The 16,606-nt window shown below is 40.5% G+C and overlaps 1 protein-coding gene across 3 annotated transcripts; it reads left to right on the plus strand.

Moving 5' to 3' along the window:
• Positions 1–4,518: 4,518 nt before the first annotated feature.
• On the plus strand, positions 4,519–12,935 carry PPP1R2 (protein phosphatase 1, regulatory (inhibitor) subunit 2). Of its 3 annotated transcripts, XM_009320397.1 has the most exons (6): positions 4,519–4,621; positions 5,094–5,174; positions 5,475–5,578; positions 6,851–7,042; positions 10,054–10,104; positions 11,483–12,935. In XM_009320397.1, exons 1-5 carry the CDS (start codon positions 4,539–4,541, stop codon positions 10,056–10,058), a joined length of 465 nt encoding a protein of 154 aa, XP_009318672.1. In that variant the 5' UTR covers positions 4,519–4,538; the 3' UTR covers positions 10,059–10,104; positions 11,483–12,935. The 3 variants fall into 3 exon arrangements, with proteins under 3 accessions (XP_009318672.1, XP_009318671.1, XP_009318673.1); XM_009320396.1 differs by lacking the exon at positions 10,054–10,104; XM_009320398.1 differs by lacking the exons at positions 10,054–10,104; positions 11,483–12,935 and adding an exon at positions 8,296–8,895.
• Positions 12,936–16,606: the final 3,671 nt, after the last annotated feature.

A 16,606-nucleotide genomic window follows, 5' to 3' on the forward strand; every position in this document is an offset into this window, starting at 1 on the left:
TGGTGCTGGGGGGGGTCAAGGGCGTAGCAGTAATGGGGCAGGCGGGTTAGCGGGTCGTTCCCGCGTGCTTCCCGTGCCGCGGCGGTCCTGGGGCACGGCTCCACAGGTCGGCGGGGGTCAGGCCCCGCTGAGGCCGGAGGACCGCTGGGGGCAGGGCCCGTGTAAAGAAGGGGGATGCCGGGGCCGTGCGCCCGGGTGGAGAAGGTGGGGGCTGCCAGAGGGAGGGGGACCGGAGCTGTAGTCCTGACTCCTACCGAGAGTGCAGCGTGGCCGCTGAAAGGGCCGATGTGATTCTTCGCTGTTCACGAAATATTAGCAGAAGCAGTGTTATCTTTACATGCTCCTTCAGAAAGACAAACGGAAAGGTTTTACAGTCGCTACGAGGTTAGCTTGCGGTTTGGGAAATACGCTTTGCCGTGGGAGGTCTGTTCTCGGTCTTCTCAAAGGTAGCTTATTTCTCGGTAACCAGAAGCGTGTCCCTGGGGAGAGGCCCTCTCCTGGGTTGAAACAGTAGTTAGATGTATTCTTGGTTGTGCAAGACTCATCTGTAGAGATCTCACACTTGAGAACATGCACTGGGCGTGTGGTTTGTATTTTGAATGACAAAAAGATCTTGGTTTCATTGTAACATGCTGAGTTAGTGCAAATATGCAAGAAGTGGCCTTCAACCAGCCAGCAGCTGTCCTCGACCAGTAAGAATTCTTGCACTTTTCCTGATGTTAGCGCCCAGTATGCGCTGCCTAACGTTGCTCTGGGACGCCATCACATTGTGATGACCAGGATTTCACCTGAACTCTATGTTTCTAAAATTGCTTTTGATGGTTTTCTTCATTTGGGACCTCACTCTTGCAAGGAGAGAAATAATGATAAAATGAAATGGGCATGCAATTATTTTTTTTGTATTATGGTAACATTCCTTTCCTCTTTGCCTACTTAAGCCATGAATATAGTCTAAAGTCAGCAAGGTAAGAACAAAAAGCTTTTGTTGCCTGTGTTAGCTGCTCCGGCTCTGCAGGGAGAAATTATTGCAACTGAAGGAATGAGATGGTGTTTTTGAAGGAGGTGAATGTAAGTAGCAATACGTTACACAAATGTTGCGATTTTTTTCCCTGTTCTTTAGTTTTAAGGTAATGTAGCACAAGGTGTTCACTACCCCACCAGACATAAAGTAAAGCTGGCTGTTGGTAGCCTCTATTGTATTTTCTGCAGTCTCCTCTGTACCATCTTGAAGAATGATCAGAAATTAGGCTACCGACTGATGAGCTGAGTGTATGGTGTATTGGTTATAGTACACAGTAATTTCTTGCAAAGCAGTTAAGTGAGCAGGAGTCCAGCTTCTATTTCCTGTTTACCAACGTGAGTCAATAAAGTCAGTTAGATTAATTCTGAAATAGCCAATATCCTTTACCTTGCAAGGCAAAACCCGGCAGGCTGCATTAGAAGAATTCCTGGAAAGATCCGTATACGGTATTTAAAGCTGGTTTGTGTGCAGGTATTTTTGGGTGGCAACAGTTCATTTCAATCAGTGTTATTTCTGACTTCAGAAAAATAATTTTGTACTTAAAAGAATGATAAGCAGTACAGCTGTGATTTTCTTTGAAGATTAAAAATTAGTTATAAATTACGGTATCTGTTTTCTTTCTTTGTCAGCAGCCTCTCTGCTTATTTCTAATATTGAAATTCCGTTCTGAATACCTTTAAAAATAGCTGCAGATGAAAGAGCTCATTGTGTCAGCTGTCATCTTTTAAAGTACCATGTTCAGTAGAGCTCTCATGTATTTGCATCATTATTGACCTTATACTGTTGTTAGTGATTCTTTGGAAAGCTTCCTTAAGGAAAATACAATGCAAGAGGGAAGCTTGTGAAATTGGGGTACCACTGGAACTGCATCCTAAGAGCCGAGATCATGGTTAAATGGCAGACGCGTTCTTGGCATTCCTCGTATGCAGTATTTTTTGTCTTAAGGCTCCTGTGAGAGCCTGTGAATGATCTGATCTGGCATTTTACAAAGTAATTAAGTGTGTGTGTGCATAACAGCTGTGTTGGAACAGGCAAGAGAAGAGTCTGCTATGGTAGGAGCAAGTGAGGTGTGAGAGGTGTTCCTTTGAGTGATATTGCTGCAGAAACTTCTCGCCTGTCAAGGTGTGGTCTCAAAATAAATGATTATATATATTTAAAGATGTGAGAGAATACAAATGAGCACTTCTGAGATTTTTCAAATCTGATTTTCCTAAGGAAGATTAGATTTCATATTTCTGTGTCTGAAGGGGTGTCAGGAAGCATTTTCCTGTGATGGTCCTAAGCTTTCTCGTTAAAGTTATGCTGCTCAGGCATGCCTAAGCATGTTAAACTGGAGACAATCAAGGGAGGTGTGTGTTCTTAGAGCACTTAGTCACCCTCCTGTGACGGCTTTTTACATGGAGGGGTGAAATGACATGTTTGTCTGTTTGCCACTAATGATAATTTTTTTTCCTAGCTGAATTTTAAATTGCGCTTTGGGAGGCGTTCCGCAACCAAGGTTTTTAATGTTGGAATCTAAGTTTAGAGAAATGAGTGTGAAAAACTAAATCACTAAAATCGTCCTCAGTCTTGTATTTATAAGTTACCAAATTGCTATCTGTAGGCCGTCTGATTTTGAGAGCGGTGCATGCCAAAGAGATTCTTCTAAGGTTGCCAATATTATTATCAGGTATTGAGTTGTGAGCCCAGGCAATAAACCTTGATGTGCTCTGGGCAAGTGCAGTGAACGCAAAGCATGTGATGGGAGTTTCTCCCATCTGTCACACTTCCTCTTCGACTAAGCTCTGTCTCTTTATAGGGGCTGGGTGCCGTTGTTGAACTGCTATGGCTAGTAAAAATTCTCATGCGCTCACTATGTAACCGTATGATCATCTTATGTTAGTCACAGATGAACTTTAAGCAGGTGTTTAGCTGATGTTTAACTGGTGATTTTTCAACTCCTAAATAGATAGGTTTGAATAACTGGCGTTCCTAGACTAGAGCTCTTGCTTTGTCATCATGAAGCTCATGACTCTCCACCCTGCCAGAGCAGGCAATCTCACTCGTGTTGTCCGCTTAGGTTGCAATTCTTGTGTTGCTGTTTGAACAAAATGATTAAATAGATCTGAAACCTCAGACATGAAAGTTTGGCATTGGTTACTACACGCTAAGGGGGATTAAGCTCACTTAATTTGTATTCATTTCTGGAGTATAAGTCTGTGGCATGTAGGATTCAGCATTAACTCCCGCATCTATTTTTTCATCCCTTTATTTTTTTCCCATCGTATTATGCAGTGCTCTCCATAAATGTAAAATTTAGTTTTTGCTTGGAATTTTGCTTTATCAGTTTTGTTTTGCAGATAACATTCTGCTCAAGAGCAGTTGTACTGTTGAGACTGAATATATTTTTTTAAATCAGGTAATTTGTTACTGGAACAGTCTGTGTTTAAATAAAGCCTTCTAGCCAACTTCCCCCCCAAAAAAAACCCCAAAACAAAAACCAGCAAAGCCCTGTAACGTTTGCTTCCTTAAATAATAATTTTCAACACTTCAGGAATATGTTAATGCATAAGGTAATATTAAATAGTGGAATTATTTTACTATTCTAAAGTTAAATTTCTTGGTTTAGTCTAAGGGAAAGACCACCTTGCATAAGGCTTGCAATAATCTTTTTAGAGAGAATGTGGAACCTGATAGGTTCTGTTGATTAAACATTTCTGTGGCTTTTAGATCAGTGGAGGGGTGACTCCTCCTCTGGCCACAAGGCTATTGCTTTCCTTGTGGCTTTTATATTTTCTCAGTCGGGGTGGACTTTTGTTTCTGCAAATATACATGAAGTGGTACATTCTCTAATTGAGGAAATTCTAAATAATGTAACACCACTGGTGCCTGCCTGTGTAAAATGTGGAAACTCCCTCGGCTTAATTACAGCAGTGAATCAGTTCTGTTTTATGATTCCACTTTAGGGTGACAAAAGCAGTATTATAACCAGCTTGTTCAGTGCTATTTATTTTACTGCAGGAAGTTTTGTTGGTTGGTATTGTTTATGCAACAGTTTCGCTAATAATCATAGCAGCTCACTGAGCAGAGGTGAGGTGGAAGTTACTTGGTCTCGTTGAAGTGTTGTGGGTTGTAATAAGAGGAAGAATGATTCTACAGTAACTTGTAACAAGAGCAAACAGTTAATGGGACAGTGACTGAACAAGACTGGTAGTCCCTTGAGAAAATATACGTATGTGAATAAGCATACATTTAGAGATCACTGAGTTTATTTAGATATTGTGAATTGTTAGGGAAATTTGCATTGATAAAATTTGTCATGACTTAACTAAAGTATGTAGAAAACAGTGCTTAATAGCTATACTTTGAACATGCCTGTGTCTCATAACAGTATTCTTTGTGCATAGTATGTAGCAGAGGTCAAAAGAAGTCCTAAACATTCCTTTTCTGTGGCCAAACAGAACTAATTGTTTTTAGAATATAAGAAAATTTAACTTTGTTTTCTTATTTCAGTAAAAAATCCCAGAAGTGGGATGAAATGAACATCATAGCTACGTACCACCCAGCAGGCAAAGATTATGGCTTGATGAAAATAGATGAGCCGAGTACTCCTTATCACAGGTAGGCTTGCTAAACTGCTGTCCTAAATGATGCCAGGTGACACAGTAGTTTTACAGCAAAACTGACTTTGTGGATGTTGTAGTTTTTACTATAGCTGATTGTCTGATAGACTGTGCAGGCCTACTGGCTATATGCAACATATTCAGATTTACAAAGCTTCTAAATAAAGGCTTATAGCTATCGAGGAGAACTGTCAGAAAGGACAAAGTCAATTTTTAGAAGGTTTATGTCTAGCGGGCTTTAGGCTTTGAATGGAATAAATAAGTCTGACATGTATTGATTTTATTTTTTTCAGTTAACATCTGTGTACTAGAATATGAAGTTATTCATATTAATATTTAAATTAGATTTGGCAAGTTTTTCAAGTATTAAAGGAGTCTTTTAATTGAGTGTTGTAAGGTTTTGACTGTTTTATCAAGCAAATTTTAAGCAGCAAATTATTGATAAAGGCTACCTTCTCTTGTTTTCCAAGCATGGTAGGAGAAGATGATGAGGATGCAGTGAGTGATTCAGAATCAAATGAGCCCTTAAAAGCAGATGTGTTGAGTAAAAAGTAAGTACTGTCATAGAAAACTGACTGGATGTTAAGATAATTTTCTCTTTCCTGGAGTAGTTTTTCTTCATGGAAAGGTGTTGCTGCTTTCTCTAGAAGTCAAACTTCTGCTGTTGTCAAATGAAGTCGTTTTCAGTGTTTGATAGTGCCACTGGTACTTCAAACCTCTTGCAGGTTTTTAGTACACGTAAATATGGCAAAAATAACGAACAAAGTTTCTGTGAGTGTTCTGAAATTTCCTGTATTTTAAATGGTGAAAAACTTGCTGCTTCAGCATTTTGCATTGCGTGTTTTATGTAGACTGGCAGCTGCAGCTGAAGGTAAAGGACCCAAGATTATAGCAAAGCAAGAGGAAAGCAGTGAGGAGGAGGAAGAGGATGAAGAATTAACACCTGAAGAACGAGGTAGGCATAAGTTGTTTTCTTTGTTTTGTTTTTTTCCTACAAATAGTTTCAGATTTTCAATAAGAAATATTTGGGAAGAAAAAGTACTGTCTAACAGAAAAATGTTGTCATTTGAAAATGGAGATAAATAGTCTTTGAAGGGTAAGTGAAAGATTGAACAAATACGCTGTTCGTTTGCACTCAGGACTGTTTGGTTTGGGATCTACATACAAACAGGAATTTGCTGTTACTGGCTGCCCCCTTGTATACAAGCTTAAGGTCTGGGAATTCCTCTTAAACCTACACTGCTCAAATAAGAAACTCTTCTGGTTTTGGGGTGAGGGGGTACTTCTTAATCTGAACATATTTCAGGTAGACTTAACAATTCAATGAGTACCACTGCAATTAAGATGCTACTAATTGCTTGCAAACATACAGATGGTATTCCTGTTGTCTTCAAAGCAACTGGTAGATGGATCCAGCAGGAAATCTACATTTATTCCTAAGCAAACTGCCTCATGCATCTTCAACAGAGATGTTGTTTTGTGTTAGCTTGGGCTAGGACAATTTGAGGAAACAGTCAAACAATAAGACTTCTATGGTTTCAGGCTTGCGTTATTTAGCTGTTGCTTCTCATCTTTCCTGGCCCGAACTTTGAGCGTGTAACCTTACTACTCTAAAGGAAGGGGAAAAAAACCAGTGTTGGGGCTGCCAATAAGCAAAGTTTAATTTAATTATAATGCGTTACTGCTAGACCTGCTAATGTTTAATATATGGAGCAAGGTTAGGCTTCAGGCCGTGGGGAAAGTGGAAAATATTTTCTTCTACATGTGGTAAATCTCTCTCTCATAACAGGCCTTTGGTAGTTAGCCAGGAGTCAAGTCGGACATCTGTGAAAGTTCATCTTCTATCCCACCAGTACGTCTCAATTTGTCCTTAAGTTTACTTAGAAACAAGGCTTGCGAAACTTTGGAATTTCATGTGCTGTTACTAGATGCTTCTCTTGGTTCAGACTTGCTCTTACTTGCAGACAGGTTCTTTTAAAAGTGCTTCAGCAATTCCAGTCCATTAATTACTAGCCTTTTTGTAAGTCAGACTCATTTAAAAGAACACTCCACTGCTTGAAGAAAATAATTTTAATTCAGTGATTGCTTGATCAAAGAATCAATGGACTTTCAAGGTAGGAATTAATTTGACCTAGGAAGCAGTTAGTTCCTCTCTGAAGAGGAAATAAGTTGGTTTTAGTTTTTTTTTTAATGGAAGAAATAAATATTTGCATTTGTTTGTCCACAGAGAAAAAGAAACAGTTTGAAATGAAGAGAAAAATGCACTACAATGAAGGACGAAACATCAAACTGGCAAGACAGCTCATTGCAAAAGAATTACACGGTGAAGAAGAGGAGGAGGAGGATGATGAGGATGAGGATGAAGAGATGCATGATGCTGCAGATGTAGAAACAATGAGTACTGAAGCTACCGAACATGGTGAGCTGATTAATCAAAAAGCATGTTTAAGTACTGGTGGTCCTTTCAGCTGTTGGGAAACGAATACACTCAAGTGTGAGAATGAATAGAAAGGGTACACTATGTATGTAACGCTCAACGTGCAATACTGCATGCTGTCTTGATAGGTAGATTTGTAGCATGGTATCAAAACCATCAGTATTGCTAATTAAGCATGTGGGCGTTTGTTGTGACATAACAGAAAAGCCAACACCTCTGCTTCATACTATTTCTCCAGCATAACTGACTTCTGGTAGTGAAGTTGCCAGCATCCTTTTTAAAGGAAGAGCTGTCTTGTACAGAACACTTAAAAGCTATGGCTGCACGGGAGAGCCTGACCTTACGTTGTGGTTTAGTTCCTATTCTGCTCCCAAACCGTTCTGTAGCCAGCAATGGGAAACTAGCACGAATGTTTCCTCTCTGTTGAGAGGAGTGTATCTAACTTCCTAAGTGAGAACTTCTGCCTGTCTTACTGTAATGTAAAACTGCTGTTAGGACTTCAGTATGCACTTGCCCCTGAGCAGTAGTGCTCGTTTCTATAGTATGGGATAAGACCCTCAGCTTTGCTTTTAGTGCAGCTACTGGAAGAAGGTCTGGGACTTTTAGCTGGGAGCTGTTTCTGGAACCTGCTTCAGGGCTGTCTCTTGACAGGAAACTCATAAGAGGCTGACACCTTCTCCTTCATCTTTAAGCTTTTCTCCGGGTGAAAAGGGTAGACTGTATGATAAAAGTCTTTGATTTTTGTGGTGGCCTTCTGGTGAATAATTACAGCTGTTCACGACCCACCTCTGTGCATAACAGCACTTTGAACAAGTTTTCGGCATTAAAAAAATAGATGTCTGTTGCTCATGAGACTAGTGGCAATGAAGTCTGTAAGCCTCATTCATCTGTTGCTTGGCAAAGCCATGAGACCTTAGCACAATCTGCAGACTTGGGAAGATGCTGCACGGGTTTAACTTGGTTCACATTTGCTTTTCACAATCATGTGAACTAGGAACTCTTCTAAAATTAGTTTAAATTCCACACAATAAAAAGGTGATTTGCAAAGTTCTGTGTTTTTAAGTTCTGTGGATTGCACATTTTAGTCCCATTATTTATTACAGGAGGACTAAATCCTTCATAATTGCTCCAAAAGGGTAATTTGGTATGTGTCTGAGACCCATTAATGGACTGACTTTATCCCGTAATTTACCATACGCCTTATAATGGCTATTTACTAGAACTTCACTCTCCAGGGGAAAGGAGGGCTCCAATAGGCAACCTTATGACCTTTCTCCATGGCCTGAAGCTGCCATCTCTCTGCACTCTGCTGTAAAACAGAGGCAACTCCGCTCCCCAGCTGCATTCTCCAGTGGAAAGAAGGCACACCTTTGCAGCATTTTTCCATCTCTATTGTTGAAGTCCATTCCACCTTGCCTCATAACCAGCTTCAGAGCCACAACTGGTAATTATCAATTTTAGACTGCTCATGGCCAATAGATTCCGTAAATGTAACTGTTTGCCAGTTTATCAACCCATTAACTAACTGGTTTGCCTCCACACCACAGTATATAGAAATACTTTCCATTAACTTGATGTAGTTCTGAATTCTTCATTTTTGTTTTGTATCATTCTGCTTAACAAACCTTCAATGTTTCATTGTCTTCTAATCTCTGCATCAACTATCATAGCTTTTGGTCTTTGTACTTGATCAGTTCTTCTGAGGTTAAGTACTGGTCTCACTTTTGTAGCAGCTGGTGAATTGAATGCCCTCAGACTGATCATGGGTGATTCTTTGTGGCAGGGTTGGGCAAAGCATGATGGAATATGGACAAAACCGTTAATAAACTTCTCTGTCTTCTGCCACCGCCCACGTTTTAAGAAATTCCTACATTGAGATGATAAATGTTCAGCAACATAGCTCTGTTAAAGTAATGTCAAAGCTTTACTGAAATAACTTTTTTGAGATGACATCTCTTTATCACTCTCTGTATTCTGAGGGCACAAAAGAATCTCCTTATTCATAAATGTTAATTAAACAAATATTAGAGCTACAGAATGTTTCTCAAATAGCTGGCTTTAACACTCGCTACTTGGGTTTTTTGCTAGTCTGTGCTTTTGATTGCACCATGATTTTGGTCATATTAAGCAATTGGGTATTTAAAACAGTATTTCAATTTGGTTGTTTCCTTCACGGAAGTGGATCAAAATGCTATTAATGTTATTGTGCCTGAGATTCCCCTGTTAGGACTGTAAGCATGTGGCAAGATTATTCATCTGGATGGCTTTCGAAGAGCTCTATCGACTTCAAATCGTTGTATTTTAAAGTGCTTTCTTATAGAGCAGAAAAGGAGGGTTTTCCTTACTCAGTGTATGGGGTGATGCAGGAGCTGATTTTTTTGTGATGGCTTATTTTGGCTTCACTCTGTTAAACTGACTAACAGCTCTGACGCTTGCTTTCAACTGCAAAGGAAATGTCTTTTTCTGCATGTTGTACTGTAGCTACATTTTGATAATTTCTTCCATTGGACTCATTGTTCTTCTGAAGTTACAGAGATCATCTGGTGATGTGGCTACCACACACCTATTATGTCTGAGGCTGTCAATCTATGAAGTGAGAGCTGGCTTTTTATTCCAGTGGAATAGCATGACTTCTATAGTACTGATGATCATTCCAAGTGAAGATGTAACATAAGAGGCATTTCTTAGTGGTCTGTTGTGACTCTAGGGCTCCGCTGGCTCCTGGGTTGTTTTTCAGGCAATTTGAGACCCTCTTCTCACTTGGAATTTTTTTGTCCGTGAAGATCCCTTAAAGGTTCTGTGTTTCTCTTATCTGATGCTCCTTTCTACCCTCTAATCACATCTGGTTTGTATTTGAGTAAAACTGACAGTACTCTTCCAATCTCTACACTCTCCTTTTGAAGAAGGGGCTAAAGACTTAGGACAAGTTTTTAAGAAGGCTTCTGTCAGATACCACCAGGTCTGCTAATATGAGTTGCGCTTCTTGGTTACAGACTGAGATTTCTTGCTGATTGAAACGAAGATGGCCAGTCCAGTCAGTGATGGTGAGAACTGTTTGTATATTTTTTGCCCCTGTCTTCATTGTGGGCTACCAAGTGTTTTAAGTGGATGGGTCATTCCTTTCTTGCCTCAAGTAGCTGTAACTTACCCCATGCATACGGATTCTAGCAGCTGAGTTTTTTGGTGGAAAAGAAAGTTCAAGTTGCAATTGGCTGCATTAGGATTCCGTGCTTCAGCATTTCAGCTTCTCTGGAATTTCTCTGGCTATTCCCTATTTATGACTCCATGAACGACATAAATAGACTTTGCCAGCAAAATAGTGACCTTTGTTCCTCTCCACTAACACTTTTCCTTTAAAAATTCTCTTTGAACTCACTGAGGGAAAGATTCCTGATGTAGGTAGATTTAAGCATGATGATTTCAATGCAGACCTGTCTTGTCTTCTGCTACACGGAGTATCACATACAAGGGTGTGATCTATAGCAGTTCAATTGACAGGCAGTAAAACTATTGTTCTCTCCTCGTGGTTCATTTAGCATTCCTTGCTGTGATAACCCTGCTCAGACACTGCTGATCAGCTTAGCAGCCAGCTGACGGGGCGTGTGCTCTTTTGGCCTTTGGTAGATACAGAATTCATTGTGTTTTCTTAACCACGGTGGGCGTCACCCTAAAGATGACTTAAGTGAGAAGGCTGGGAGCATACAGGAATTGGTTCTGCTTGTTAGCTATGTTATTCACTTGCTAAACTGCACTTGTTACCAAGTCTAACTTGTGCTGAAGCCTAACTGGCCTTTTTTAGAGAAGATTATCTTCTGGTTGTGGTTTTCTCTGATCTTTGCTTTATGCCGCTGAATTTTCAGGTGTGCATATATATACACATATTTATTTATATATGTATAGTGGGCTTTTTCATATGAAAAGCACTAATGAGAAAGGAGCTTTCTCTGATTTATTGCTGTTCTGTGGCTCAAAACCATGAGTTTAATGACTTCCTGAAAAAACACAAGAAGTCTGTGCTCCTTCATTTATAAGCTTGTTTTGTTTTAAAGTGTCTCCTCTGGAATTGGAATTTGACCTGAAAAGTACTATGCTTGCTTGTGTTTCAGGAACCTCATATGCTAGTTCTGCAAATTGATCTCTCTCTTAACTCCTGGGTTAAATCCTCCCAGTTCCAGGGTTGGTAAGCACTCAGTGCTTGGTATGTGAACAATGGTGTTAGCCATTTCTTCAGAACATGAGGGTGAAATAACTTAGTTTGAGAGTGCAGAAACTTCCAAAGTACATCTTGTAGGTTGCTAAAAGGAATTGGCAAACATAACCTTTGGAGAAGCAAAGATGATTTCAGGAGGCTTTTTGTATGTGTTTTGAAAATACTCAATGAGTGTGAAGAATTACCTATTTTTTGTAATCTTTCTTATGCAGCACATGCTACTCGTGACCAGCTGGAAAGTAGAGCACACAGCATAGAAGAAATCTGTCCAGAACTGTAACTGCTTGTCAAAGACACAAATATAAACATCGCTTCATGATTTTTGCAATTAAGGCTCTTAAATATTGAGAAGCATATCAGTTACAATGTTGTATTGCCAAGAATGTTAATTTTAGACTTGTCCATTAGGCAGAAAAACCTGTCTAATTGATTTATTCTTGTGCCTAGTATTTCATGGAGAATACTGCTTCATAATCTGTTCAACCAGAATGGCATTCCCTGTGTGTATAACGCTGATTATCTTGCATAATGTACTGTTACTCTTCATGCTTCGAAACACAGTATCTTGGTTTTTCACTATTTATTTGACAGTGTTCTAGGTGTGGTATCTCTTATGGAAAGGTTTAGGATTCAAGAGCCAAACGGTACAACATATATCAGATTGACATGCAAGCTATTTATCGGATGTGTTAAGCAGTTTAAAAAGGGATTATTTAAGTCTTACAACTTTTTTGCAAAATGTTGACCTGTTAATATAGATTTGAGTACGTTATTTCCTGTACCTTCCCAGTCTTTACAAGAAGAGTGGTATTATTTTTTAAGAGTGGTGTTTGGAATCAGTTGTTAGTTTCTGACTGAGGCAGTACTAACGTTTGGTGGAGGGAATGTTTTTACACTGGAAATGTGCTAACTTGAACTTTGCATTTAACTGTCATCTCTTCCATTGGGACTGGATGTTTTGTGGAGCTCTCTTTGGCTTATCATGAGAACATGGAAGTTCCCTCCAACTTTTCTCTTAAAACCACATCCACTGTCACTCTTCTGGCTCACTTCAAACTTTTGGTCCTTTCCAGTTGCGTGAAGAGTGCTTGTGCTACTAGCACCTGAGGAAAAACACCCAGCCATGAGCAAATCCACATCAGGACTGTGAAGATGAGCTGAGGTTTAGGCTCTGGCTGTTCTTTATACAGAAAGATAACTGCTGATGATCTCCTACTCATTTGGGGTTGGTAACCTGCATACTGAAAACCACTGGTCTAAATCTTCCTGTATCCATTGCAACTTACAGCAGCTGCTTTTGCAAAATGAAGGCTGTTTGGAAGAATAGAAGGGTAACTGCCTAATTCAAATACTTGTTTACAGTGTGGTTGTATAGCCCCTGAAAAGAGGGATTCTGAACCTCCAAATTGCTATAAACAACTTCTCACTCGGTGGAATTTGACTGGTGAATGTTCCAGTATTCAGAGTAGTTCCTGGGTTTTATTACACAAATGAAGTATACACTTTAAGCTTTAGCTTGGTTATGGAATAGTGTATATCTTAATTTTGATCTGAATTTGATATGTTGCAAAAATCCATATAATTATATGGATCTATTTTAAAATGTCTTTTTGTCCATTGTATATGTGAAGTTTGAATAAAGGAATGAAAGTTATTTTACAGTTACATGCATTCTCAAGTGTGAGCTTTCATGAAATCCTAGAGAGACTGAGAGTGAGTAAGGCAATAGGATGCTGTCCTTTGAAAGGTTTATACAGGAATAATTAGTTAGAATTTAGTTTAGATTAGTTAGAATGGATGCACTGCAAAAGATGCCTGTGAGTTGTCCTAATTGGGTGTTGTAGAGTGCCTTTCCCAACTATCTCCTCTCCTTAGTAGGTGACAGGGTCGTCAGCTGTGGGTTATTTAGTCTTCTAAGGGCCTGAATAGGGATTAGTAGCATCTTTTCACAAGAAAGAGTTGAACTCTTGATTCAGTCCAGTGTGGCGACGCTAATTTTTCAATATGGAGAATGCTCGCTCTTCTTGTATCAAACGTGGTCACTTCTATAGAACAAACAGGGGCAAAGAGTAAGCATTTAGATACTTCTGACTCCGAAAGTCACTTACTGTAGCTTTAAATTTGGCTCCCAAGAATAGGATTTAAAAACTTAAAAGTTTGCACCCTTTATATACCAGCTTGCAGCGTTCAGACTGTTGGAACGTCTGCACCGACCTGTATTTCACACCGACCAGCCGAGGGCCTGGTCTGCCCCAGCTTAGGGCAGTTAAATCCTACTGAGAGAGTGGCAGCGCTCGGCAAAGCTGCGTTACTTTCAGACTGGAGCATGAACGGGTCAAGATTTGACCAATGTGTATGAGTAATGCAGGTGTCTTCTGCCATGCTGTAAAACAGATTACTTGTACTTCGTGATAAGTACTAGTGGGTACTTTGTACCCGCAATTATAGAATCGTTCAGGTTGGAAAAGACCTTTAAGATCATCGAGTCCGACCGTTAACCTAGCACTGCCAACTCCACCACTAAACCATGTCCCTAAGTACCACATCTACAGGTCCTTTAAATACCTCCAGGGATGGTGACTCCAGCAGCAGCAGCTCTTACACAAGCTACTGTCCTGCCCTCCTTCCCCCCACGCTTTCTGTGTCCAAGACCTCATTTTCATTTTGGTGCTCAGCAAGGGGTACTTAGTACCCTACAATGCCTACGAAGCATTTTCTTTAACAAACGAAAAAACCTTTGCTAACTTCCAGTAAAGACCTTTCCTGTAATGGCTCCCAAAATCCTGGATGAAATGGGTACGTAGCTTTGAGGGAGGTACAGTATACGTAAATGCATGAAGATGGCTTTAAGTGAACCTCAGAAGGTATAGTAGGTCCCTTCATCAGTCAGATGATTTTGAGCTGCCTGGGTGATCTCCCTTTTTCTGTGCCACCAAGCCCCCAAGTTTTAGTTAGATGCCATTTTGGAACTTGTACTGGTTTTAGTTACGGGTTTTATTAAAGGCTTTGCTCTCCTCTTCATTCTCTTCAGTGCTAGCGAAAATTCTGTTTGTGCTGCTTCACCTCGCTCACCTGGAGTGCAACCCGATGTACCTGACGCTGCTTGTAACTGAAAGGCTGGTTTACTTGATTTTATCCAGGCTTACACCTTCATGCATTTTAAAAGCCAAAGTAGGCAAGTTTACTTTGCAGTAACTACAGATACTCTATGTACATAGCTTTTTTTACAAAGGGATGTCTGATTTCCCTCTATTCTGGAAATACCAGTTTTAGTTCCCTGCTGAGGGGACAAGAGAAGAAATGCCTTTTCTCTTTTTACGTTTGATGGGGACTTAGCTTGCATGCACACCTTAATCCTGGGGTAAAGGCATATGGTAAGGGCTCATTTGTACAGTAAAGAGTGGCGTAAAGAGGAAACAAGACACGCAGCCCCTACTAATGTGGACGCTGAGCTCCGCAGCATCACAATTGTGAAGCTTCTTGCACAGGTTTAAATCCTCAAGCTGCATCCTGTTTAGAGAAAATATTTTCAATGTGCTTCCAATAGGAAGATCACTTGCAAGTAAGAGCCTTAACTCCATCTTTAAAGTTTTTTTTCTGTCCTTAAAGTTTCTTTCACAACGAGTTGTACACAGTTCATGGAAACTGCAAATATTTTTTTCCACAGCTCGCTCTCTCGTGTTAAACTTGTATATCTTACCAAAACTCTTTGTTTCTGTAACATGCTTTTTGTGGTGTTTATTATGATACCACCTCACAAATGTAATTATTCTGTTCGAAACCAGTGTTAAGTGTCACAACGTAAATAAAACCATTGTTTTCATTACTGCCTTACGGCACTAACTCTAGATGTATTGGTTTGACTTCTTGGAGCTTTTCAGAAGAAACTGGCAGCTACTGTAACATTTGCAGGTGTGTTCACAGATGAATACTTAAACCAATATTGCAATTTCCTTATCACTGCAAATGAGGAAGTACTCTTTAGTGTAACTTGGATACACATCCTTTTGTACACGCTTTCAGATTTTGTGGTTGCTTGGCCCCCTAGGCGCAGGGGTAGATCTGGGAACCTGAATTGTGAATTTAAGACAGCAGCACCACAGAAAAGGTTGTGTTTTTCAAGGTAATTTTCTTTGTGTGTTGTAGGATTAAAGCAAGACTGGTCCGTCTCTTTATGGTCTGCATTGAGTAATCACTCACTAGCACTGAGTAATGGAAAATGACTAACACCAACTATTCCTTAGGAAGTAAAACTGTATTCCAAAAAAAAGAGCTGGGCTCTCTTTTCAATTGCACACTTTAGTTGAAAAGTGGATTTCATAACATAAATGCAGCCGAAGTGATACACAAATTTCTTAACTTGCTGCTTTTTCTATGTGAGTGTGAGGGATGCACTCGACTCCTTAACCAAACTAACTGTAGTTTGGTTAGTTTTGGTGAGGGACAGCTCACAAAAATATACAATCGTTGCATCTGCATAACGCGCAGTTTGGATCTGACATTTCACCAGTCTTAAAAAAAAAAACAACCAACCACAAAAACACCCCAAACCACAACTGACTGAACCAAAAAGCTTCCCTTTGCTCCTGTGAAAGGACACCTTAGCCGAGGGAGGGACAGCAAGGGTACAGCAGGCATTCAACTTCTTGGAAAGAAGTCTTATGTTCCGCTCTGTCCTTCCATGTTGACTGTTTCTCCTTGCGAGACCAAAAGGAAGTCAGGGGAGAGAGAACGGGTAAGATAAGGGAAAGGGATGAAAAAATAGAGGTGAAGCGCGGTGCAGGTGACGGGGCACTGGCGGGATGGAGGGTGTGAAGAGTGCAGGGGGCGAGCAGGCTCGCTGGGAGCAGGTACAGCGGCTCCTCAAACTCCTGGAGGAGCCGAGAGTGAACGTCACCAACTCATGTCAGCTTCCCAGGACGGAGCCCGTGGCTTGGTGTGACATTGCTTCCTCTTTGCCAAGTTTAACTGGAGGAGAACAATAACTTGCACTCCTCCGTCACTGCCTTTGAGGATGAGTGGGGATGGCTGACGCTCCTTTCCCTTTGTCACTTTTACATCTGGGACCACTAAGCAGTGCCAAACTTGTTAAAGCTCTTCTTCTGTTTTCTCTTAAGGGATCAGAAATCTGCAACGTTCTGCAGCCCTTCGCTACAAAGTGAGAGAGGACCAACGTGGCCCTTTTCACTGTGATACAGACCTTTTGCTGTCTGAAAAGCCTTCAAAAAGTATCCTCAGGCAAACTTCGTGCAAAACCCAAACATACACACTCGATACTCTCTGTACCGACCCCCCCCCCCCCCCCCCCCACCCGCTCACCCCCCCGTGCACCCCCG

This window comes from Pygoscelis adeliae, unplaced genomic scaffold (assembly GCF_000699105.1).
Source record: "Pygoscelis adeliae isolate BGI_AS28 unplaced genomic scaffold, ASM69910v1 Scaffold413, whole genome shotgun sequence".
Taxonomy (NCBI): Eukaryota; Metazoa; Chordata; class Aves; order Sphenisciformes; family Spheniscidae; genus Pygoscelis; species Pygoscelis adeliae.

Bases quoted from the DNA above. Each gene is read 5' to 3' on its own strand.
- PPP1R2 (XM_009320398.1), top strand. From the start codon at position 4,539: ATGAACATCATAGCTACGTACCACCCAGCAGGCAAAGATTATGGCTTG. The intron at 5,175-5,474 runs GTAAGTACTGTC...TGTTTTATGTAG, and splicing joins GCAGATGTGTTGAGTAAAAA to ACTGGCAGCTGCAGCTGAAG. The intron at 7,043-8,295 runs GTGAGCTGATTA...TTCACTCTCCAG, and splicing joins TACTGAAGCTACCGAACATG to GGGAAAGGAGGGCTCCAATA.